The sequence below is a fragment of the Equus caballus genome, chromosome 8, assembly GCF_041296265.1.
Source record: "Equus caballus isolate H_3958 breed thoroughbred chromosome 8, TB-T2T, whole genome shotgun sequence".
In the NCBI taxonomy this organism is placed as follows: Eukaryota; Metazoa; Chordata; class Mammalia; order Perissodactyla; family Equidae; genus Equus; species Equus caballus.
In genome coordinates this window covers 74,366,287-74,389,900 of record NC_091691.1, presented here as the reverse complement: position 1 = coordinate 74,389,900, position 23,614 = coordinate 74,366,287, and the positions used below count along the sequence as shown (strand labels likewise).

The 23,614-nt window shown below is 42.3% G+C and overlaps 1 protein-coding gene across 8 annotated transcripts in view; it reads right to left on the bottom strand.

Annotated features, from left to right (window-relative positions):
- Positions 1 to 331: 331 nt before the first annotated feature.
- Positions 332 to 23,614, bottom strand: part of KATNAL2 (katanin catalytic subunit A1 like 2) — a 78,955-nt gene continuing 55,672 nt past the window's right edge. For 5 of the 8 annotated variants that reach the window (XM_001498712.7, XM_023647758.2, XM_023647756.2 and 2 more), the window contains 5 exons: positions 20,377 to 20,468; positions 18,054 to 18,164; positions 2,184 to 2,346; positions 1,265 to 1,367; positions 332 to 750 (listed from right to left, as the gene is read on the bottom strand). In XM_001498712.7, the coding sequence (XP_001498762.4) occupies positions 611 to 750; positions 1,265 to 1,367; positions 2,184 to 2,346; positions 18,054 to 18,164; positions 20,377 to 20,468 (609 nt within the window). In that variant the 3' untranslated portion in view covers positions 332 to 610. The remainder of the gene's footprint in view (positions 751 to 1,264; positions 1,368 to 2,183; positions 2,347 to 18,053; positions 18,165 to 20,376; positions 20,469 to 23,614) is intronic. The other 3 variants (XM_070221032.1, XM_070221033.1, XM_005612882.4) reach the window with 1 other exon arrangement.

Below are 23,614 nucleotides of genomic sequence, written 5' to 3'. Positions count from 1 at the left end.
TTTCTGCTTTTTCTCCCCAAACCCCTCCACTACATAGTTGTGTATTCTAGTTGTGGGTCCTTCTAGTTATGGCACGTGGGACACTGCCTCAGCATGGCCTGATGAGCGGTGCCATGTCAGCGCCCAGGATCCGAACCAGCAAAACCCTGGGCCGCCACAGCAGAGCGCGCAAACTTAACCACTCGGCCCCGGGGCCGGCCCCCAAGCTTAGCTTCTAATTGGCTCCCCAACTGAGAACCACCCTGTGCATTCCAACACAACTTTCCTAACTACATACATCTTTTTCTTCAAATGAAAAGACCAGTTCACAAATGAGGAACACTACAAGAAATTGTTCATGAAAATTTTATGGAGTCTAATTGTGAGAAAAGTCTCTGTTGCCTGACCTACTGGCACATGTACCTGTAATTGAAATCTTCATATTTTGCTGGCATCAGTCATGAAAAATTAGCCAAAATATCTCATGTTAACAATCCAGTTGTCCAACTTTATCCAGTCTTCAAGAATAAGTTTCTTTTGTCGATTCCAATCATGTTCTTCTTTCCCTTACACTAATAAACCAGGAGGCCTCTATGGTTGTCTTTGTGGCCGGGTCAGGGTAAATGTGATTTCAAACAGACTCGAACTCACTTTGCCAGGCTGAGTATCTCTGAGTCAGATTCTTTGCTGAAGGCTTGGTGTGAGCTAACACATCCAGAAAGTCGGCAGTGGTCACTGTATCCAGCTGGATCCCAGGTAAATTGCTGCTCTCTAGATAAAAAGAAAGAGTAACAGCACAACAATTGACCTCATGGTGATCAATGCTCTTGAAATGCTAATAGACCTTCTTTCCAGACAATGCATAATGCAGCATTCTTAATGGTTAATGCAGCAAAAGGCAAGACTAAAGAGGGCTAGGGAAAAATTTCTTTAATGTGCAACTCGGCCCCTGAAGCCCCGACAAAAAATGTGACTTAAATGTATCATTATTCAAGTATTATTTAATATTTATATATTGCCTCAAATGGATCCAGCGCAGCGTCATAGTGTGCCAGAGAAATAAAAGCTCAAGCTCTCAGGAGTTTATCATCTGGAGGCAAAGTCAATCCAAATCAGAACACCAGAGGAGGAATGAGTTGAGTGCAAGAGAGACGATTTGACCAAACAATGTTCTAAGTGTAAAGAGCCGTTAAGAACAGGAGCCAGGCTCCCTCTGCTGGTGGAAGTTGGATTTTTTTTTTTAAACAATTTCTCCCAGAGCCCCGTTGCTGTGATCCCAGCATACCTGACTGGTGATTTTCAAGTGCGTGGAAGATCTTCCTCACAGGCCGCATGGCTGCTTCCCTGCAGACTAGCTTAATGTCTGAGCCCGAGTAGCCCTCAGTCTCCTGAAACAGCCACAACCCCAGCCGTTGGTCAGCAGGCAGAATGCTGGTGGGGATTACATTCTTGTAGCCAGGACCCAGCCTCAGAGCCCCTGTTTGGATTCTCTACCTAGCCCCCATGAACACCATACAGAGATTCCCAGGTATGTTATGCTTGGGGGAAGAGAGACTGCTAACACATTTGGATGACCTGTGAAGCTGGGCAATAAATCACTTCCTAACACCATCCAAATGTATGTTGGAAGATGCTGGGGAAGGCCTAGACCACCCAAGTTAGCCTAATGGGCCCCTCGTGCCCAAATCAGGATGATCAAATTTGGTAGGCACTTTTGTTCTTGTAAATAACATCACACCTGCCTTTGAGGAACCTCAGAGAACATCAGGTTCGAGTGTCCAGGGACAATGGGAATAAGACATGTACCTAGGGCTTTTCCGTTTGTGGAAGACTTTCATTTAGTCATCACAGCAATCCTTTGTGGCATTTCTGTTACCCATTTTACAGATGAAGAAGCCGAGGCTCAGAGAGTAAGTGACTGTCCTGAGGCCACACAGCTAATGAGGGGCAGGGCCAGGATTTGACCGTGGGTTGTCCGAGTCTAAACCCTATGCTATGCCCACTACATCACGTTGTTTCCCTCTGCTTGGTTGTTTCCAAGTGACAAAGCTCACTCTTTCTGGAACAAGAGGCCCATTGCATTGCTGGGCAGCTTGGATCTTTTCTAAGTGACTCAAGGAAGATGCTCCAAACAGCTTATGAGAAGAGCTGGCCTAGAAGACTGCCATGTGTGGCCGCTTGGCCCGCAGATCCAGGCAGCTTACCCGGCTCAGCACGCTGTACTCCAGCTCTGTGCGCAGTTCCAGGGCTCTGCTCTTGCTCACAGGGGGCAGCCAGTGGTGGATCATGGCCTGCCTTGCCTCCCGGCTGGGGAGATCAACCAGAATCCTCTTCTCCAGGCGGCGTAACATGGCGCAGTCCAGCTCCCTGAAATTACATCAGAAACAGAGGGTTCAGCTGGGGCAGTAAACTCACTTCCTAAGCAACAACTCTATTTTAAGAACAATTTAGCATTGGAGGAAGCAATTCTGCATTTTGACTGTTAGTCTACATCTGTGCCTGTGTGGATAGGGCAGTTACTTCATGTTGTTTGGAAGAAAGAAGTGGTTAAAAAAAGAAAAGAAAAGATATCCCCAAAATACCTCATGTAAAGGAGGTAATTTTAGGTCACTTAATTTTGGGGAAAAAAAATCCAGCTAACAACAACCAAACATATGAGCATTCCCATTGCAGTCATAACATGAATTATTCACTCTGATCCTGCTAGTGAGTAAATTATTCCTGACAATAACTTGGGTACTCGGGGAAGTACACTAATTCTCCTCAAACTTGCATACATTCTGGAGCGAATGACCATATCACTCCTTTGCTCTGGTGAACTCAAAGAGCGGATGCTCCTTCCAGGGTGCCCGATGCAAAAGTGGTCCTTTGAGACACTCACTCCCGCTCCTCCCATAACACCATCAGCCAAGTTTATGCAATTTTGCATCTGCAGGCCATTCGCCCAAATTTCTTAATATGAAATTTTCAAACACATAGAAAAGTAGAATAAAACAATGAATATCCATCTCCATGCACGTTCCATCTTGATTCAACAACAGTTAACTTTTTGCCATATCTGCTTCATTTCTATTTATCTAGCTAAATTATTCCAGAGTAAGTCACATCATGAAAGCCCACCCCTAAATGCTCCAGCATGCTTTTCCCAAATAAGGGACACTTTCTTAATAGCTACAATTATGACACCTAACAGAATTAACACTGATTGCATAATACGTCTAATGCTCATTCCATATTCAAATCTCTCTGTCCCAAAAATATCTTTCAGAGTTTTTCCCACCAAAATCCAATCAAGGATTATGCATTACATATGGTTATGTTTCTTAAATCTCTTTTAATTTAGACCAGGCTCCTTATACTCACCCCTTTTTGGAAAGATAAGGCCAGTTGTAGAATGTCCTAACAATTTAGATTCACCTGGTATTTTCCTCATGCTATCAGGTAGCTGGTTCCTCTATCCCCTGTCCTCTAAGATGGACATTAGATCTAAAAGCTTAATTAGAATCAGGGTAAACATTTTTGGCAAGTATATTTCATAGATGATGATGTTTCTTCATATTCATTACATCGGGATCCACATGTTGGTGTCTTACTATTAGCAATGTGATGTTTAATTACTGGGATCATCTGGTGACCACGGATCTCTCCACTGTAAAGAAAACATCTCTTTGCAAGTAGTAAGTATCCTATGTACAATACAGTCATGTGCTGCATAACGGCTTTATGGTTGACGATGGACTGCATATTTGATGGTGGTCCCAGAAGATTAGTACCATAGAGCCTAGGTATGTAGTTGCTTATACCATCTGGGTTTGTGTAAGCACACGCTATGATATTCACACAGCGACAAAATCACCTAACGATGCATTTCTCAGAACATATCCCTGTCGTTAAGAGACGCATGACTACACTTCGGCACCATGTGAATACCCCCATTTCCCATCCCCTTTCAATTAGTGGTTTTAGCATCTGTTAATGATCTTTGAATCAATTATTTCACAAGAGTAAAAAAAATGGTGATTTAAAAAAGTTTTTTCATTCCAAATGTATTATTTGGAATTATTATGTAAAGTAGAGCTTTCCCTCATTACCTGGGACTCTTTGATTACCCTGAATTACCAGTCCTGTTATCAATAGATCATTTTGAGTGTAAGTCTGTGAAATCTTTAGTGTTAAAATTTCAAGTTCCTACCAGGGAGGGAAACATCTGTTTGTTTTTCTAGTATATCAATTAGGAAGTGCCTGTGCTTGTCCAGCTTAACCTCTGATAAGTGAAAACGTCATCATCAGATATTTCCCATTCATAACGACACCGAGACTTTCTAAAGCATCCCCCCATTTTTCTTACTCTCATTCTGAATCTATGTCATATTTCCTTTTAAATTGAAAAATGAAAACACCCTTCTGGGGAGCATATCTGAATCCTAAGTTGGAGTGACCAGATTTCTTTAAAGGCTGTGTCTTCTCTTTACCTATTATTCCTCCAATCCTCATCTGAGAATCCCTAGTCCAGGGGTGCCTTACCAGCAATAACAATTACCCTATTTCTTTTTCGCATTTGCTTTTTTCTTTATGAGCCTAATTCTGTTGTACATCCACCTTGTTCTTTCTCGGTCTCACATCAGAGACTCAGCCACCTCTTCCCCTTCACAACCGTCCCCTCCTCTCAAGGCCAACATTCGCATTCCAGGCACAGGGTCACGGAAACTGCAGACCTCTAGGAGGTTACTTTCCATATTTGAAATATTAGTGAAGGTTAATGCTTAAATAGCACTCACTATGTGGCAGGCACTGTTTTAAACATTTTACAGATCCTAATTCGTTTAACTCTCACAACAACCCTGTGAGGTAGGTACTACTATTATCTCCATTTTAAAATGTGGAAACTGAGGCTCAGAGGTTCGGGAGCTTGCTTGAGGCCAGAAAGCTAGTGAATGGTGGCACTGGACTTGAACCCAAACAGTGAGACTCTGGAGCCTGTGCCTCAGTCATTGGTGTGACGCCAGTGCAGTGTCTGTAAGCAGAGCCCACGTCACATCGTGGTGAAATTTCAGAACCCTGAGAACGAAGAGAGGATCATAAGAGCTTCCAGAGAGGAAAACCAGGCTACATACAATGGATTAAGAGCAAGACTTCTCATCAGCAACGTGAGAGATTAAAAGAAAATAGAACAATGCCTTCAAAGTTCTGAGGAAAAATAATTTCCAATGTAGAAATCCGTATCTTGATCAAACAAGTAAGTTGGAGATTAGAATAAAGATATTTTCAACATGCAAAGCCTAAAAAAGTATACCTGCCGTGTACCCTTTATCAGGAAAGTCCTGGAGGACCAAAGGGAGAGTAAACAAACCAAAGGGCTAGATGGACCCAAGGACGGAGTCTCGGGCACAGAACGAGAAGGAGATCTGCAGGACGGGGAGGTGAGGTCCCAGGTGTCCTTATCTACTGGGGGCAGAGGACAACTGGTTCAGTTTGGAGTTGGTAAGAAGGTTCCAGAAGACATGTCTCCAAGAAGATGAAATTGGTAGAGTACCTAGTGTGTCCGAATGAGTGCAGAGTCAATCTAGACAGTTAGCAGAGGGTTGTGACTAGTTAGTGGGAGGAGACGGTGAAGGGCGTGGGCAAGGAAAGGAGAGAGGGGAAAGAAGCGAAATCAGTAAACTCACATTTTGGAAATTCAGTTCAGTGCAGCAGTATGGACCACCTGCCAGGCGTTTTGCCGCTGCTAAGTCTCCAATAGGCAGAAATGAGTAAGACAAATTCCCTACTTACAGGTAACGAAAGGCAATAACAGGGAGGTTTTGGCCTCGGACTGTAGGAACGTTGTCCTGGAAACTTCAAAGATAGAGGAAGACTTGAGATCAGACTGCAAACCAGGAAGGAAGGGAGAATAAGCTGAAGAAGTGTCAGCGCTAGGAGAGGCGAGCAGTTGCCGTAATTCTTCCAAGGACTTTTCTTGGACCAGCTGCCCTCTGCCAGGGGATTGCAGAAGGAAGACTCCTTTGTAGGGACACCTTCTTCTGGGTCTCCCTATCCCATCCAGAGTGACTTCTGACTGAAAGGAAGACCATGTCCCAGAATGCCCTAGGAAAGTAGAGCCATGCAGAGGGAGGTGGGAAAACAATTCCTCACTATAGATGTCTGTATTGATCAGCTAATGCCCTAAAGCAAGAGATTCACCTCAGAACTGCTTGTGGGCACAAAACAAGTGCAACTCTCTGACAGCCAGCCCTGATGAATGTACTTTTAATGACATCAATAATAATATAATCATACAAGGGAGGAAACAAAGGACAAATGGAATGCACCCAGGAATCATTCTTTATGCCAATATACTTGTAAAAAAAATTTAACCTGTGGCAACTAGAAAACACTCACTGTTAGCTCTTACACTTTGATTTTTGACTAGTTATTCTGTTCTCATGTCTCCCTTATTTTGGTCAGTTAGTACTTCCATCAACTCAAAGGTCAAAAGAAACTAGTGAGAGTGACATGTGACACAGCAAAGGCTCACAGATCCCAGAGCCTGGCCACTGGACCTATGCCCACTGCTATATACAAGGTGGCAGTGCCCACTGGCCACCTGGTCAGTTTACCTTGGCTTGACCTGAGCACTGGGCTCCTGCGCCAAACCTTCAGGGCCCTTCCTCAGCCCCTCGGCCTGTCTTCTCTGATAAACCATATGGTTCTGGGGACAGTGATCATTCCGAATTTTACAGAATGTGGAAACCAAACATAATTCTAGTTCATTCATTCAATAGTTTAAACATTAAGTTCAAACTCTCTCAGCGTGGTAAGAGAAAAGCAGCCTTCGGTTTTGTAAGCAAAGTCTTTCCAGTATGTCCGTAGCAACATGAAGCTAGTGATCGTAACAATCCTTGAAGAGCAGATGAAGGAATTGTAGTAATCTTTGGCAGATGACGAGGAGCCAATGAATAAAGAAGGTTACCTTGTCTCCCACAGGGAGCCCTGCATAAGCTGACTCCTACCTACATTTCCTTCTCTGAACCTACCTTTTGCCATCCCAGTTGAGCTGCTTCTTATGCCATTTTCTTTACGTGGAACTTCTACGTTGTCTGCCAAGAGCCATGTCATCTTTACAGGCCTAGTCCGGGTGCTCTCTATCCTAGACAGCCTTTCCCTTTGTTTTTTCTTTTAAACATCTGTCATAAAAAATTGCCTCTTCCCTATACAATTTTATTCTACTTATTGTCTGTACCAGTTACATGGTGCTGGCTATATCCTCACTTCATAGTTATTTGTGTTTATATCTCATCCATTGTCCCATCAGATAGCCAGCTTCTAGAGGCCAAGGACCATGGACCGACCATATGTCTCAAGGACCCCCTCCCTCCATCATGCAGAATGCTCACAATAGGTACTCAATAGATCCTACTTGGATGGATGAATGAACTTTTGGTGCAGGGCTATTGGCTTCATGTCAAATGGCCTGCTTCCTTAAAGCCCAGTATTTATTTATGAAGGTGAATATGCTTTGTTGAAAATTAGCATTTTATAATCAACATTAGCTCTAATTAATAGAGAACATCAGCATCAACTTGGGCAATGGGAATAAAACATTTTATTTTCATCTATAGTGAAAACAAGAGAAACAATGATTTTAAAGGATGATTCATCCAACTCACTTGGGTGAGCAGTGCTTGTGAAGATGAACTGAAAGCTGTAGTCTCCACGTGGGGCCTCGCATCTCCAGAGACTCCACTTCTCATTCTGAGGCATGAGCTCCCAAGCATGAGACAAGGGGATCTAGCAGGCGAGTCTGGAGCAATCAGTTCAGTTTATGTCCTACTGATGAGTACGTTAAGAACATCATTGCTTTATAATACAGAATGAAAATTACTTCTAATTACTACAATACCAACAAAGAAGATATATTCCCATTACTCTTGCCAGAAAATATATTACCAATAATTGAGAAAAAAAAAAAAAAGGAAGGTTCTGTTTCCAGCAAAATGATGAACTAGATATCCAGAAATCTCTTGCTATAAAGCCCGTTAAAAAGCTTGATGAATCAGGAAACACTTTCTGAATACACAAGAAATGCGTCCACAAGGAAGCAGTGCCAAAATTCTCAAAGACTGAAAATGAAGAGGAAGCTAAAACTCAAGACAGGGCAGTTGAAGTTGAAGCTGTGGCTGATTTGGGGGTGTTTGCCCCTTGGTTACAAAAAGGTTTGGATTTGGAAGTCTACATAGGGGATAGCATAGAAAGCCTTGGGCCCATTCAAGATGAGAGGGGGAGTCAAGACCCATCACATAAAAGAACCAGAGGGTACATCCTCTATGGAAGGGTGGGTTAGAAAAACCTCCCCACAGGCAATGGAAGGAACCAAGGAAATTGGTCTGTCTTGCACTTTGGGGTGCGAAAATGTGAAAACCTCATCACTGATCATTCAGAACCACAGACCTACCCTTGTTGGCATGGTCAAAGAAACCCCAAGCTGAGAAATTATCTTAAAGTGGTTCAAAGTCTGACACAGTCAAACATAAATTTTCTCTGGAGGGACACATGCAAGACTCCCACAGATAGAGTCCCCCTTATTAAATGCAAACTCATCATCTAAAATTACGAAACATATAACAAACCACCGTGAATGAGAGCCAGCAGAAATAACTAACAACAGACTCTGCTGATACAGAGGATAAAATAATTGTGTGAAAGATGTATAAAGAGATAAAAGAGGGAATCGAAAATATGAGCAAAGGATTTGCACTTCTGGCCAAGATGGAGTAGCCCGTTCCTCTCTCGTCCACCCTCTTACAACCAAAATCCCTGGATATCAGGGAACAGATAAACACAGGGGGACACTGAAAGGTGGAAAGAAGGAGGAGGACTGGCTGGTATCTCAGGTCTTGAGGAATGACATGGCAATATTCTCAGGGTTTTCTTTTTGGCTCCCATATACCCCCAGTGGGGTGCTGCAGAAACCTGCTAACACGCGCTGACAAAAGCCCCTTCTCCCTAGCCAAAGGTCTGGGAAAAGGAGGGCTACCAGGGCAGAAGAACTTTGGGATGATACCTGCCCTATTCCAGCCAAACACCAAAGGGAAAACTGCATTCTCATCTCACAGTGGCCATGGGGCCAAGCTGGGAGCCGAGTCATGGCGGAAGGAGCAGGGGCAAAAGGCTGGTGCCATATTAAAACCCTCAAGAAAAAGAAAAGTCAAATAAATTATGTAATTCTATATGAGATTAGGTAGATTTTCAAAGTTGTCCACAATATAAGTGAAAGAAAAGAAAAACAGGTCATAGAAAAAAATAACATGCATCCATAGGATGATCACATTTTTGTTTCTGTGTGTGTGTGTGTGTGTGTGTGTTTGTGTGTGTTTGTGTACAGTTGTAGGGGACTGTTCATTTTCAAGCAATACCAAAGCATATGAAATGTGATTTTTATAATGAACATGTATTAGTTTTCTAAACAGCTAAAATGATAAAATTAATTCCTTCTTGGGGGAAAAGAATGACACAGGATGATACACAGGCAACAAATGATAACAAATAACCAAACTATTTTCACCAAGAGAGTGTATACAAAGATGAAAATATTTGTGTCACAGTGGTGAAATTATGAGTAGTTTTTTTCTATTTCTCAAATTTTCTATAACATGGGTATATTAATTTTATACTTTTTAAAATTTGGTTTCAAAATTATAGTTCAAACATCAACCTGCACCCTATTAAGAAGAAAAAGTAATGCCATGGTAGGCCGGCTTGGAAGTGATTTACGTCTGATGGAACAAACAGAGTAAGGTGTGAATGGGGCAAGGGCAAGGTCACAACTAGTAACTCCTGCTCAGTCAGTCGTGTGCCTGCCCCATTGCACCTACCAAATTCTGCATCACACAGTGCTTTCCTGGTTGTATCAGAATCCCATATCAACCACATGTGCAGGATCATGGATTTGATATTATTGCATGGGATAGTGAAGTTCTGTATGGAGAAAAGCAATTTCAGGCAAAACAATTTGACGCTGGTAGGCACAAAAATGCTACAAAAGATTTAAAAAGTCTGCAAGCATGACTGAATGTGATTGCAATGAAAGATGCAATCATCAGATCAGAGTGAGTTCATGCAAACCACTATTTCCCAAAAGGGTTTTCAAATGAACACTGGTCTTGCGAGATGCTCCCTGAGGAAAGGATTCTGGAGTCCAATAAGGGTGGAAATCACTGCTTTCTCATATCTTCTCTTGGAGAGTCACAACACACATAGCATCTTAAAGACACTGAGAAGTCCTACCATGGGGGAAACCAGTTGAACTGTCCTTAACTCAGTATCTCCTGAACTTAGTAGACCACTAGATCCCATTTTTTGGATAATGCTTACTGACCTGTGGCAGACTACTCTTAGAGAAATGTTGATCTAGAAGATGATGATAGTCAAGGCATGAGCCCAAAGGTAGACCTCAGATAGCACAGCTTCTCCCTGGAGCCCAGGACCTGCATGGAGTTATTGTGGAAAGAGCTGGGGTTATGTCTCCTGAGCTCTTCCATCACATGCATACACTTCTATAGAAATACCACACCAGACAGGGGAGAGTTCACATGGGAAGGTGAGTTTACACAGGTACATTTTTGCACATTCCCAGTGCAAAAATCTCCTGGATTGTATACTTTCTTCTAAATATCAGGATTTTAGGGGTGTTTTTAATCCAGAGTTTAGTCATCCCAGGTGTCTGATTTTTAAGAGGGATAGTGAAATTTCTAGACCTTTTTCAAATAGTAAGGAAAAGATGAGTTTCAACATGCTTCACACATACAATTTTCACATCTTATTTGTACAAACTACCATTAAGTTAAATAGACATCTAAAGATGGCATTTGCCTTAATGGCCGTGTTCAGTATTTAGTTTCCCTCTGGACTCCTCGGCCTGAGCTTGTGAATACTCAACAATCGAGGCGGGTCAAATTAGCCCTAATTGTGCTCGCTAAACATTTCTTCCATGGCTATTACTTTAAGTGGTAATATTAAAGATGCAACATTTGTTATTGTTCTCGTTGCTTATTTACACATCAAATGACACAGATGAGCTGTTATTTCTTGCCTCCTTCTTGTCCTCTCTGTGATGCTAGTGACCAGGGAAGGCACTCCTCAGAGGAGATGCACTGAATAAACAAAGATGCTGCATGCCATCTCACTGATAAGAAGGGAGAAAGTGGCTGCCCCTTTGAGACAGAATGGATTGTCTAGGGAAAATGATAAATTAACAGGCAGTAAACAATAGCCTAGTGCCCTGAAAGATGCTACAAATGAGAACTACCACTACCCAATCAAAGAATTTCTTTTGGTTGGGGCCGGCCCAGTGGCACAGCAGTTAAGTGCACACATTCCGCTTTGGTGGCCGGCTTGGATCCTGGGTGCGGACATGGCACCACTTGGCAAGCCATGCTGTGGCAGGCATCCCACATATAAAGTAGAGGAAGACGGGCACAGATGTTAGCTCAGGGCCAGGCTTGCTCAGCAAGAAGAGGAGGGTTGGCAGCAGATGTTAGCTCAGGGCTAATCTTCCTCAAAAAAAAAAAAAAAGAATTTCTTTTGGGATTTTAGAACTGGGTTTTTACACAGTTTGATATGATTTACTTATTTCCTCCAGAAGGACAAACTGCTTCAATCAGATAAAGACCCTGAAGGCCACTATTCTTCTGAAGTTCCAACATTCTTGATAAAAATACACTATTTCCTCACAGGAGGACTTGGGCGAGATGTAGCCAGGGACTTAAAAAACCTTTGATACGGTATTCCTACTTCGAAAAATCTGTCCTAAGGAAATATCCAGATTTTAGTCAAAGATTTTTATTCGAGGAAGTCCATTTCAGTGTTATTTATAATAGAGAAAAGTTGGGAGCATCATATATGTTCAACAGGAAAGGAATGACTAACTAAGGTATGGTGCATTCACATGTGGGAATTTTAGGCAGCCATTACAAAATCCAATTTTCAACGAATATTTAATGACAATGGAAATGTTCTTACTATAATGTTAACTAATGAAAGTAGGACCCTAGTGGGAATACAAAATATACAACCTCTATGGAGGGAAATTTGGCAATCTCCATTATAATTTCATGCACACTAACCCTTTGACACATGGGGCCGGCCCAGTGGCACAGCGGTTGAGTTCTCACATTCTGCTTCAGTGGCCCGGGGTTCGCTGGTTTGGATCCGGGTGTGGACATGGCACCGCTTGGAAAAGCCATGCTGTGGTAAGCGTCCCACATATAAAGTAGAGGAAGATGGGCACGGATGTTAGCTCAGGGCCAGTCTTCCTCAGCAAAAAGAGGAGGATTGGCAGCAGTTAGCTCAGGGCTAATCTTCCTCAAAAGAAAAAATCCTTGACACGACAATTCTACTTCCAGGAACCTACCCCAAAGATACACTGGCAAATACACAAGTGATATATGGACACTGTTACTCACTGCAGCATTATTTTTAATAGCAAAAGAGTAGGAATAACCCAAATGCCCATCATCAGGTGATTGGGATAGATTATCATATGCACAAAATGGAACATAAGCAGCTATAAAGGGAGTAAGAAAGAACTTTCTATACTTATTTGGAAAGATCTCCAAAACACTTTGTTAAGAAAAAAAATCAAGACACGAACAATTATATCATATGGACCTTTTGAGTAAGCAAAGCAAGTTCAGTTATTTTATGGAGTTTTAAAATAAAACCTTGAGTTTAGCTGTGGAGCACATGACAGCCTGTCTCTATATAATGTCTGTCAGTTCCATCCATTAGTCCAGTGAGTCTCAACTGGGGGTGATTTTGCCCCCCGGGAAACATCTGGCAATATCTGGAGACATACTTCAGTTGTCACATCTTGGGGAAGTGGGGAGGTGCTGTTGGCACCTAGTGTGGAGAGGCCAGAGATGCTGCTCAGCAGCATACAATGCACAGCACAGCCCTTCACAGCAAAAAGTCATCTGGCCCCAAATGACAACAGTGCTAAGGTTGAGAAACCCTGAATCAGCTCTTCCATCTTAGGCCAGATCTGTGCCGTTTTCCTCATCAAAATGTTACTGTCACGGTAGTATTGGTGTTATTACTGAGAAACTCTGTTATCTACACAAACATAAACTATATTTACATATTAGGATAAAGTGAATGTTAATTATGTAAATGTTGTTAAGAACTAATATTTCACAATTAGAGAAAAGATACAAATATAAAATCAAATGATTCGGGCCTGGCCCATGGCCGAGTGGTTAAGTTTGTGCGCTCCGCTTCGGCGGCCCCGGGTTTCGCCATTTCGGATCCTGGGTGTAGACATGGCACTGCTCATCAGGCCACGCTGAGGTGGCACCCCACATGCCACAACTAGAAGGACCCACAAGTGAAAATACACAACTACGTACCAGGGGGCTTTGGGGAGAAAAAGGAAAAAATAAAATCTCTTAAAATAAAATAATTTAACTAATAACCTTATACTCTTAAATTTGAATGGGAAATACTAGTATAAACTCATTATTTGCCTCTTTTTAAAATTATGCATTTCTGGGGGCAGTCCCATGGCTAAGTGGTTAAGTTCACAACTCCACTTCGGTGGCCCAGGGTTCACTGGTTCCGATCCTGGGCACGGACCTGACACCACTCATTAAGCCATGGTGTGGTGGCACCCCACATAGAGGAACTAGAATGACCTACAACTAGGATATACAACTATATACTGGGGCTTTGGGGAGAAAAAAAAAAAAGAGGAAGATTGGCAAAAGATGTTAGCTTAGGGCCAATCTCCTTACCAAAAGAAAAAAAATAATGCATTTCCCAGCTCTGCCCAATCAAAAGGCCAAGAAGCAATTATAACCCAGTAGCCAGGAGCAGCCCTAACTGCGAGACTGTCATCTCTAAATATCATTTCCCATTAAAGGGAAGCAGAGCTCTGTGAATCAATGGTTGATTCCAGGTCTGGAGCAGACTGTGCAAACAGAGCCTGGGTCATCTTGGGTAAATAACAAAGAAGCTTAGCCTTGGCCACACCTAACAGCAGAGGAGACTGAAAAATAGAACTCCAAAATTGGGCTTCTGTTATTAAATTAGAGGGGTGAAATGAATATGGGGAGGCACTTATCGATCTCTGCCACAGCAGCATGGGGGCGGACAAATTAGTGTCTGGATCTGCACTGTCCAGTATGGTAGCCACCAACCACATGTAGCTATTGGGCACTTGAAATTGGCTAGTCCAAATTAAATATGCCATAAGTGTAAAATATTACACTGGATTTCAAATATTTTTTTTTTTTATTTTTCCTTTTTCTCCCAAAGCCCCCCAGCACATAGTTGTGGTGTATTTTTAGTTGTGGGTCCTTCTAGTTGTGGCATGTGGGATGCCACCTCAATGTGGCTTGATGAGTGGTGCCATGTCTGCACCCAGGATCCAAAATGGCGAAACCCTGGGCCGCCGAAGCAGAGCACCAACTTAACCACTCTGCCACGGGACCGGCCCCCCGGATTTCAAAGATTTAGTATAAAAAATAAAGTAAAAAGTTGCAATAATTTTTATATTAATTACATGTTAAAATGATAATATTTTTGGAGATATTGGGTTAAATAAAATACGTTAAAATTAATTTTACCTGTTTCTTTTTATTTTTTTTTAATGTGGCTACTAAAATATTTAAAAGTGCACGTATGCCTCACATTATACTTCTTTTAGACAGCGCTGCTGTAGAATAACCAGTTACAATGTCTTCTGAGAGTCTGCAGGCTTGGGAAGTGGGACTGACAGGGGAAGTTTAGCAAGGGCAGAAAGAGAGAAAGAAGAACCAAAAAGTTCAGAAAGGGAGAAAGGGAGGGAGGGAGGAAGGACTAGTGACCGTGGAATGGGAGAAAATATCTGCAGATCAAATATCTGACAGAGGACTTGTACATATAAAAGACAGACTATATAAAACAAATCTCACAACAATAATAAAAAGACAAGTATTTACGTGGACAAAGGATTTGAAAAGACATTTCTCCAAGGAAGATAGGCAGTTGGCCAATAAGCACATGAGAAGATACTCAGTATCATTAGTCACCATAGGAACGCAAATCAAAACTACAGATGCCACTTCTCATCCACTAGGATGGCTGTAGTCAAAAAGACAAATAATAACAAGTGTTGATGAGGATGTGGAGAAATTAGAAACTTCATCCACTGCTGGAAGGAATGTAAAATGATGCAGCTGCTTTGGAAAACAGTTTGGCAGTTTCTTAAATGATTAAACATAGAGTTACCATAATAATTCTACTCGTAGGTATAAGAATAGGCAAACCTATAGAAACAGAAAATAGATTCGTGATCGCCTAGTGCTGGGGGTCTGGGGGATTGCTAATGGGTATAGAGTTTCTTTGGGGGACAAAGAAAAATGTTCCAAAATTGATTGTGTTGATGGTTGTACAATGAAATAAATATAGTTAAAACCATTGAATTGTATACTTCGAATGGGTGAATTTTATGGTATGCAAGTTATATCTCAAGAAAGCTTTTTTAAAAAAAACTAATGAAGTCATACTGAGTCATTAGATCATAGTGAGAGAGAGACTGACTCGTTGGTTACCACTGGAGGTTGTTAGGGCACCAACTCATGACTCTAAAAATCCAAAAGAAAGAATCCTGCCTTTCTAGTATGAACTAGATTTCAGGATAACCAAATAACCCTCTTGGATGAGAGAAGTTCTATTATACAGAATAATTCCAGCTGTCAATCAGAAGGAATGATACAGTCACACTCCTAGTGAAATAAGTGACTTATCAATGGATGCTCAAACTACTGATGGGAACCATAGAGTGGAGGAACCAGGATGATACACCTGAACCCACTGAGAAACCCTGGCATCATCTCAAGCAGGACAACAGGACATGACATACATCTGAATGCAATGCAATGTGATGTACGCAGCATCAACTATGAAGTATGTTTGCCAAAAAATTATATTGATCCTGAATCCAATCAGTCTAACTTTTAGTCTAAAGTAATTATAGGGGTAAGAAGAACGAGCTAAATACAATCATGAGGATACAATGAGCCAAATCCAGAAAGTTTAGACATTCTACAGCACAATTTCCCTGGCAATCAAGTCAATGTCATGTCAAGTAGGGAAAAAAAAGGGAAGGAATCTGTTCTAGATTAAAGACACCAAAGAGAACAACCAATTACAAAATGCAAACCTTATTTGGATACCAGTTCAGTAAACCAATTGTAAAAAGACATTTCTGGAACAATATGGGAAATCTGAATATAAACTGGGTATTAAATGGTATTAAGGAATTAATCTTAATTTTCTTGGGGGTATTAATGGCATCGTGGCAATGTACGAAAATGTCCTTATTTTTAAAAGACATATACTGACGTATTTATGTGAGAAATAAAACAATAATCTGGGATGTAATTTAAGATATTGCAGCAAAAATGGGGAGCAGGAATAGATGAAATCAACTCGGCAAGATTGTTAGTTATTGAAGCTGACAAATGGCGGATTCGTTGTGCTTTTTTCTCTTCTTCAGAGTTTGCTCGGAATTTTTCAAAATAAAAATTTTTTAAAATCTCAGCAACGCTCGAGGATGCATGGCTTAGAACATATTGGTTGCAAGGTTCATTGTAACGAAGCAATCTGTATATAAACGAATCCAAGCTCAAAAGCACACGTCTTTGCCATTTGACGTGTTGAGAGGCAACTCTTTCAGAAAAGCCCTTCTAAGCTTCTTTCATTTTGGATTGTCTGCTAGCTTTATTTTTTTGGCTCCTCTGAACCATCGTTTCTAGGGCTTACCAAAAACTGGTCATCTTAGGGAAATTACGGCCGCACAGTAACTGCCTCTACAGAGTCCTGGGCATGCGCCGGGAGCGGGGGCTCTCTATTCCTCCAGAAACTGTGTAGTCTCCTGGGGGCAGGGACCGTCCCAGAGCCGTGCACGAAGCTGTACAGTTTTCACACACCCTCCCCAGCTGACTCTCACAGTGTCCCTGGGACAAAGTAAAGTGGTTGTGATCAACCCTGTTTCAAATAGATAAAGGAACAGAGACTCTTTCTCTAGAGGATTCTACAATCACACTTAAATGATGGTTCTCTGTTTGGACCCCACTTAATACTGTGTATAAACACCGGTATCTTCAAAATGTAAAATGCTGATCACCTTAGCCTAAAGTTGAGGAGAGGTGGAACCACGCATGATTATGCATGAACATCATGATCTCTTTTCAGTGACTCCTTTGGGAGCCCAGACGATCAGCATGTACCACAGAAGAGTTTCTCATTTCATCTTTGAATGTGGAAACAGAAATGGACGGGGTCGGGGTGGGGGGAAGGCATCACAATTCCCAGCTCTGCTGCAGAGCTGTTGATTTGGGGTCGACTGACCTCCCTTGACCTTCGTTCCCCTCTGCCAAGGGGAGGAGCAGCATTTCCTTACCTGTCTCCTCTCTTACCTGTAGCTCAAAAGAAATAATGGCTGTGAAAATATTCCTGGAATTATAAAGGGATTATATTTTTTAAATATATTTTCCATGTAAATAGTGTTTTTCCCTTGTCAACACCTCTTATTTCCCATTGCCACTTCTAGAATTGATCTTAAACCACTCTGGGATACAGTTTGAATAAAAGACTCTGCGAGTAGATTATATTTTCAATTAGAGATTATTTAGCTTCCTATTTACTGTGCAACATTAAAGAAAAGATTTTCCTCCTAACTAAAAAAAAGTTAAATTTTAATACTGTTAAAATCCAAACATTATTTCTGGAATGTTCCTTGAGTCCTGGAGATTTTAGCATTTTACAGTTCTCTGCCAAAGCCCTGTTTAACATACTAAACAACTTGACCTTAAACTCAAAATGTGCATTTTAAATATTGTCAGTGATAGCCCTGGCCTACGTTTCTTCTATTGAGGCAGATTCTTTCATGGTATGGATAGCAAGGACTGAGGACTGGACCAGGAAGGGCTTCAGATTTATCTTCCAGGGCTGGACTCAAGCAACAAGGCTTTGCCCGAAGTGGTCAATATAATGTCTTCATCTGTGCTCAGTGGCTCATGAAAATATATTCAAAGTGTGCGCTCTGGATCCCTTACCATGGCAGGTTAGAAGCTGCTAAGACAAACACGAGATCTTCTGAGCGAGCCAGCCCATCCATCTGCACCAGTAATTCTGTCTTCATCCGAAGGCTTCCTTCGTGCTCTCCCCTGGAGAGGGACGAGGAGGTGAGACTGTCCCCAGGCAGAGCCTTTGCTCCCACGACAGGAGTGGCACTCACGGCAGTGACTCAGTGACCACAGCACAGGGGCCCTTCTGACAGCTCACCCCTTCCCTACCTCATGTCTAGGAGCCACTCAGACTAGAGTTGCAGGAAACAAGCACTTTCGTACTATTTTCACATAGAAAGGAATAGAGAGGAAGGAAATGAATATAATGATCATACTGGAAAGAAAACCAAAGGTTGGCAGCAAACTAGAAAGTAACTGAAGGCTGGACAGGGACTCTCACAGATGAAACGCAGCCTGGCGGTGTCTGCCTGCAGTATCATTTACCCTTCTTAAAAATGGCATAATTGAGGGTAATCCTTTTCATTCATATAGCAGGCATGAAAGTACTTGTACACACAGTATTTTCCTTAATATAATTGACAGATATAAACTGTCAGAGAAGAGGGATGAACTACCACACTGAATCTGTTTCACTCTCTTCTAATATGAGGCAAGAGAATGCGTGGAAACTATGCTTTCCTTGCACAGCGGGCTGGAGACAGTTTTCTGTGCAAATTCATCTTCCAGCCTGCCCCCCTCGCCTCTCCCCTGCCAGAGACCCTCCCACCAAGAAGGGGCTCACTACAGGCCTGAACAGTGCAAACTGGCTCTAAACACTGACCACATTCCGCAGGCTCTGCTTCCTCTTCACTTGTACACATCGAGTTAAAAGGACAAAAGATGCCTTTCTGGAACAACGTGACATTCAACTTCTCATCTCTGCGAGTATGTGGTGCAGCCCAAATTAGGTATGTGTCTTTTTAGGAACTCTGCCCCTGACTATCCAACTACCTTTTCATAAGAGAGAAGACACTCTCACAGTGGAGTTATATATTTATTTGGCATTCCCTCGTAATTATTATTCTTTCAACATAATATGACCCAGGAAGTCTCCCGAGCACCTGGCCTTACTCTCTGACCCTTTGAAGAGTCTAGTTTTAAGTTCAAAGTTCCAGAGAAGGAAGCTGACAGTCAGTGGAAAACCTGGAGCACACTCAAGGATAGGAGATGAAGAGTTTCCCAGTTAGCCCAACCAAAGCTACGGGGAACCCTGGGGATGGAGACAGACAAAGCAAATGTCAGAACGCATGCACAGGTCACTGCGGTAAGGGAGCCCAGGCAGGGCAGGTCTTTGCAGAAGAAATGACTGCTAGGGTGGTCTGGTGGATTCCCACCTGGACGCCTGTGCAGTTGTCTGGTCCTGTCAGGCCCCAGAGAGAGGCAGAGCGCCCCAGCCTGCGCTGGCCAGCACCCGTTAAGCCATGGAAATCATCCCATTTCAATCAACGGCATGAATCCCATGCATCTTGGGTACAACTTGATGGTTGTTTTTCCCTACTGGGAAAATGGTTTTCAATAAGTAAAATTTCATAAATTAATTCCTAGCTGTACTTCCAACAAGCTAATCATTTAATTATTACTATTAGTTCTGTCTTGATGAGAGACCATTAGAGGCCATTAACAAATGCAGCTGTGTTGAGATTTCCTGGGGACCTGTGCTTTCAAGCCAGGGGTACCAAGTCTAGTAAAAAGTTTCAAAGAAAACTATCCCTGATGAAGACAGAAAGGCGTTCTTAAAACACACACACACACACACACACACACACACAAGGTTTATTACAGTCTGAGATGTGTTCTTTCCTGCTTCGGACATTACTGGACACTTAATCTTTAGAGATAACATACGTGACATATTAAAAATCGGACAGGCTGAGCCACAACCCGATGTCACAGAGAACTGGTGGCTTCCCTGACCCCACACACTTTGTCAAGGACTTCCTCTTGGGACCTAGCCCTTTGCAGTCCCGTTCCCCACAGGCAGCACCCCTGGCTCCAGAGGAGGTGGTCACAGGTGGCTATTTTGAGCCGGCAGGACCGTTATGGCAGCCTGGGATCGTGGGGCTGGGTGATCTTCAGGCCTGAGAACCACTCTGTGGGGAAGGGAGGATGACATTTCCTCCGGTTATAAAAACGACTTAAATCAGCTATTCAGTTAACAGGATCTAATTTAAAGACCTTTCCATGTGTCTGCAGAAAATTTGTGGGCTTATTAATAGGCTCATTCTGCTGGTAAATGTCGATGGGCTTCCGACCATCAAACACACTTACAAGAGGGGAGAAGTGATGCCAAAAAAAAACCCCTGTCTGTTACCCGGGAGCCGTGCCTCTCTGACTCATCACCGACTCCAGCTCGTCCAGGAAGATGGTGGAGGGGGCGTGATAGCGGGCAAGTTCAAATAACACCTGGGTGGGAGAAAAGCAACCACATGGTCAAATTCATATACTTACATTAAAGTTCTCAGATGCTCCCAGAGATCAAAAGTTTAGGATGGCTGCAATATTAAGCATTTATGCTGCACTCTGTTATTTCACAATAACTTTGTAATCATTACAATTATTTCTCTCTAGCACCACCCCATGGGGTTGGATGGTCCAATTATTTCCATTTATCATTTGGTAAAATTAGAGCCAGAGAGTAAGTGGTTAGCTCAAGGTTACTAATCATAAGCGGGAAAGCTTAAGACAAAACTCAGTTACCAAGCTTTCAGTGGGTTAGTTAATCCCAGAGACCCCTGCCGATAACATGTTCCATCGGACACAAAAGCCTTGGCATATGTAAAATCATTTGATGATTTTCCCTTAACCTTAGAGACAATGGGAGAGTTATTCTCAAAAGGAGGAATTGTAGGCAAAGGATAGGTTCCAGTCACGAGTACAAGACTAAAGAATTTTGCCCCTCTCTGCTCCCCAAATTACTCCATGGTGTCCCCCCACCACCTCAACACTGCCATTTAATAGGTTCAGGTACTTAAAGGCAATCCCCGATCGAATAAAACGTTCCATTCCAGAATAAAATATTATAGACTGAACAAGAACAGGAAAGCAAGCAGCAAAAGAACAGACATATAAAAACAAAATAAAGAGCTCTAAAGGGAGATGTGGTCGTGATGAAAAGAGTATAAAAAACAAAAGCCTTTTTTTTTTTAACGCTGAAACTGATCTCTTGAGCACCATATACAATTCTTCACTGGTTGATCGGAGAAAGCAGGAGAGATTTAGAAAAGGATAGAGGTTCTTTAATAGGCATAGGGGATTTATTCTCCGTGTCACTTAGTGCTAGCAGGGCATCACAGAACAACTAAGAGGGGAAGGGCTCAGGAAAGGCCAGATGGTGGTTTCCACGAGCAGCGGCAGGTTGTCGCTCACAGATCTCCCCATCGCTGAATGGCGAGGTGCTCACCTTCACCACTGCTCGCGTGTGTGTGGTGCATCCACGCTCATGCTCAAGTATTTCCCTGTACAGAATCCTATTCCATTCGGCCAAGACAATTGGCTCAGCCTAATGAACTGAGAGAACAGTGTCAATGCTGGGACACTCATCACAAATGCCTTTTAGACACAATAGAGATCACCTCATTAGAAGCAGGTACCTTGTCTTCCTTGTCACAAAAAGAAAAGGCCAAATATACCTGATATTAAGGATGATTACAACAGCAGCAATCTACCCAATGAAAAATGGAATATTAGAACTGTACGCTTTTTAAGGAGCTCCCTAAGGTGCAGAGAGACCAAGGGGCGGGACAAGACTAAACATCCAGTTGAAAGAAGAACCACATCTGGGGCCTATGTCTCCATATTGACCATGCCGCTGCTCTTCCCACTGCCAGAGAATGTACAGAATCCTGGGTGAGTGCTCTGGAAGCATTAGTCTAAAATTTTCAAAAGTACTTGGAGGAAGTTAATCATACAATTGGGCAGGGGGGTGTTGAAAGATGTAAGCACCAACAGGTGTGTGCATTTGCTAAAGAGACCACTCAACTATTCAATAGCATCAACTCCTAAGAGGCAAGAACATTAGGAGGGGAGGGGGGACCCAAGGGCTCCCTATAAATAACTCTTTAATTGGAATAGAAAGAGAAACAAATGGTAGGAAAGCTTCTCTGATTTAGGGGAAGGTCCTGAAGGCTTTTCTTTATCTGAAAGCTTCACAGTCAGGAGCTTGATAGCCTGACCAAGATTTTCCAGGCAAGGATCTTTCCAAGAGCTGAGAAAATTAAGTAATTTCTGAAAGGGTATGAGATGAGATCCTTCAAGGTTAGCGGAGGTTGTTATCCTCTGGAATTATTTCTTTAAACATCCAAAATAAAAATGCATTTCACAGAAAAAAAGAAATATAAATATTTTTTAAACCTGTAAAAAGATGTACAAGTTCAATCAGAATTAAAGAAATGCATATTTGAGCACTGACATATTACTTTCACTATGAGATTGGCAGAGGATTTTAAATTTGGGTACTATGCAGTGTTGGCCAGGGTGTGGGGAGCAAACACACACACCGTTGAGAGAAGTGTAAGCTGGTGCAACCTTGTGGGCAGGCAATTTGGCAATCAGTGATTTTCATTCCCTCCGACCCAGCAAGTCTACTTCAAAGAAATTGTCCTACACTATGATATATGCCAAGACGCATGTAGTAAGACTGTTCACTGTAGCTTTGTTCATAACAGCAAGACACTGGAAGCAACCTAAATGTCTACTAAGAAAAGCCTGGTTAAATACGTTTGGGGACACACCCATGCAATGAAAGGCTATGCAAACATATAAAGAATATACTCTGTCTACAATAGTGTGGAATATCCAAGTTATATTGTTAAGTGTGGAAGAAAAAACACAAAGTACGGAAGGGTTTGTGTTGTATGCTTCTACTTGTGTTTAAAAAGAAAATGAGACATAGATTCAGTTGTTGCTGTTAATGTTTTTGTTGTTAGGGCCACGTAGTGGATTCTGACTCCCAGCGACCCCGTGTACAGCAGAGTGGAACCCTGCCCCGTCTTTGTGCCATCCTCTCACCCCCCTGTGCTATATCAGAAAATGCTCCGCTGCTATTCATGGGTTTTCTTGGGCAATTTTTCAGAAGTGGGTGGCCAGGTCCTGCTTCCTCGTCTCTTCGTCAGGAAGCTCCTCTGAAACCTGTCCGCCATGGGTGGCCTTGCTGGTATTTGAAATACCAGTGGTATAACTTTCAGCATCACAGCAACCACCACAATGTGACAACCAACAGAGAGGTGGTGTGGTTCCCTGACCCAGAAATTAAGCCTGGCCGGCAGTGAAAGCACCAAATTTTAACCACTAGCCCACCAGGGGTTCTCTAGATATAGAGAAATGTTTTGGATAGCTACACCAGCAACTGTAGTAGCTGCCTCTGGGGAGAGGGCTCACGGGTCTATATACCCTTTGTACTATTTTTTTTTCAAAAAGACTAGTTACTTTTTAAATATACTGTAAAGGAAGGGGAGAAATTTCCTCACTCTTAGAATTCTAACAAAATAACACTGAAGCAGAGGAAAACTCCAGTTCAGTAAATTTCTCTCACAGAATAGAGAGTTTTTGTT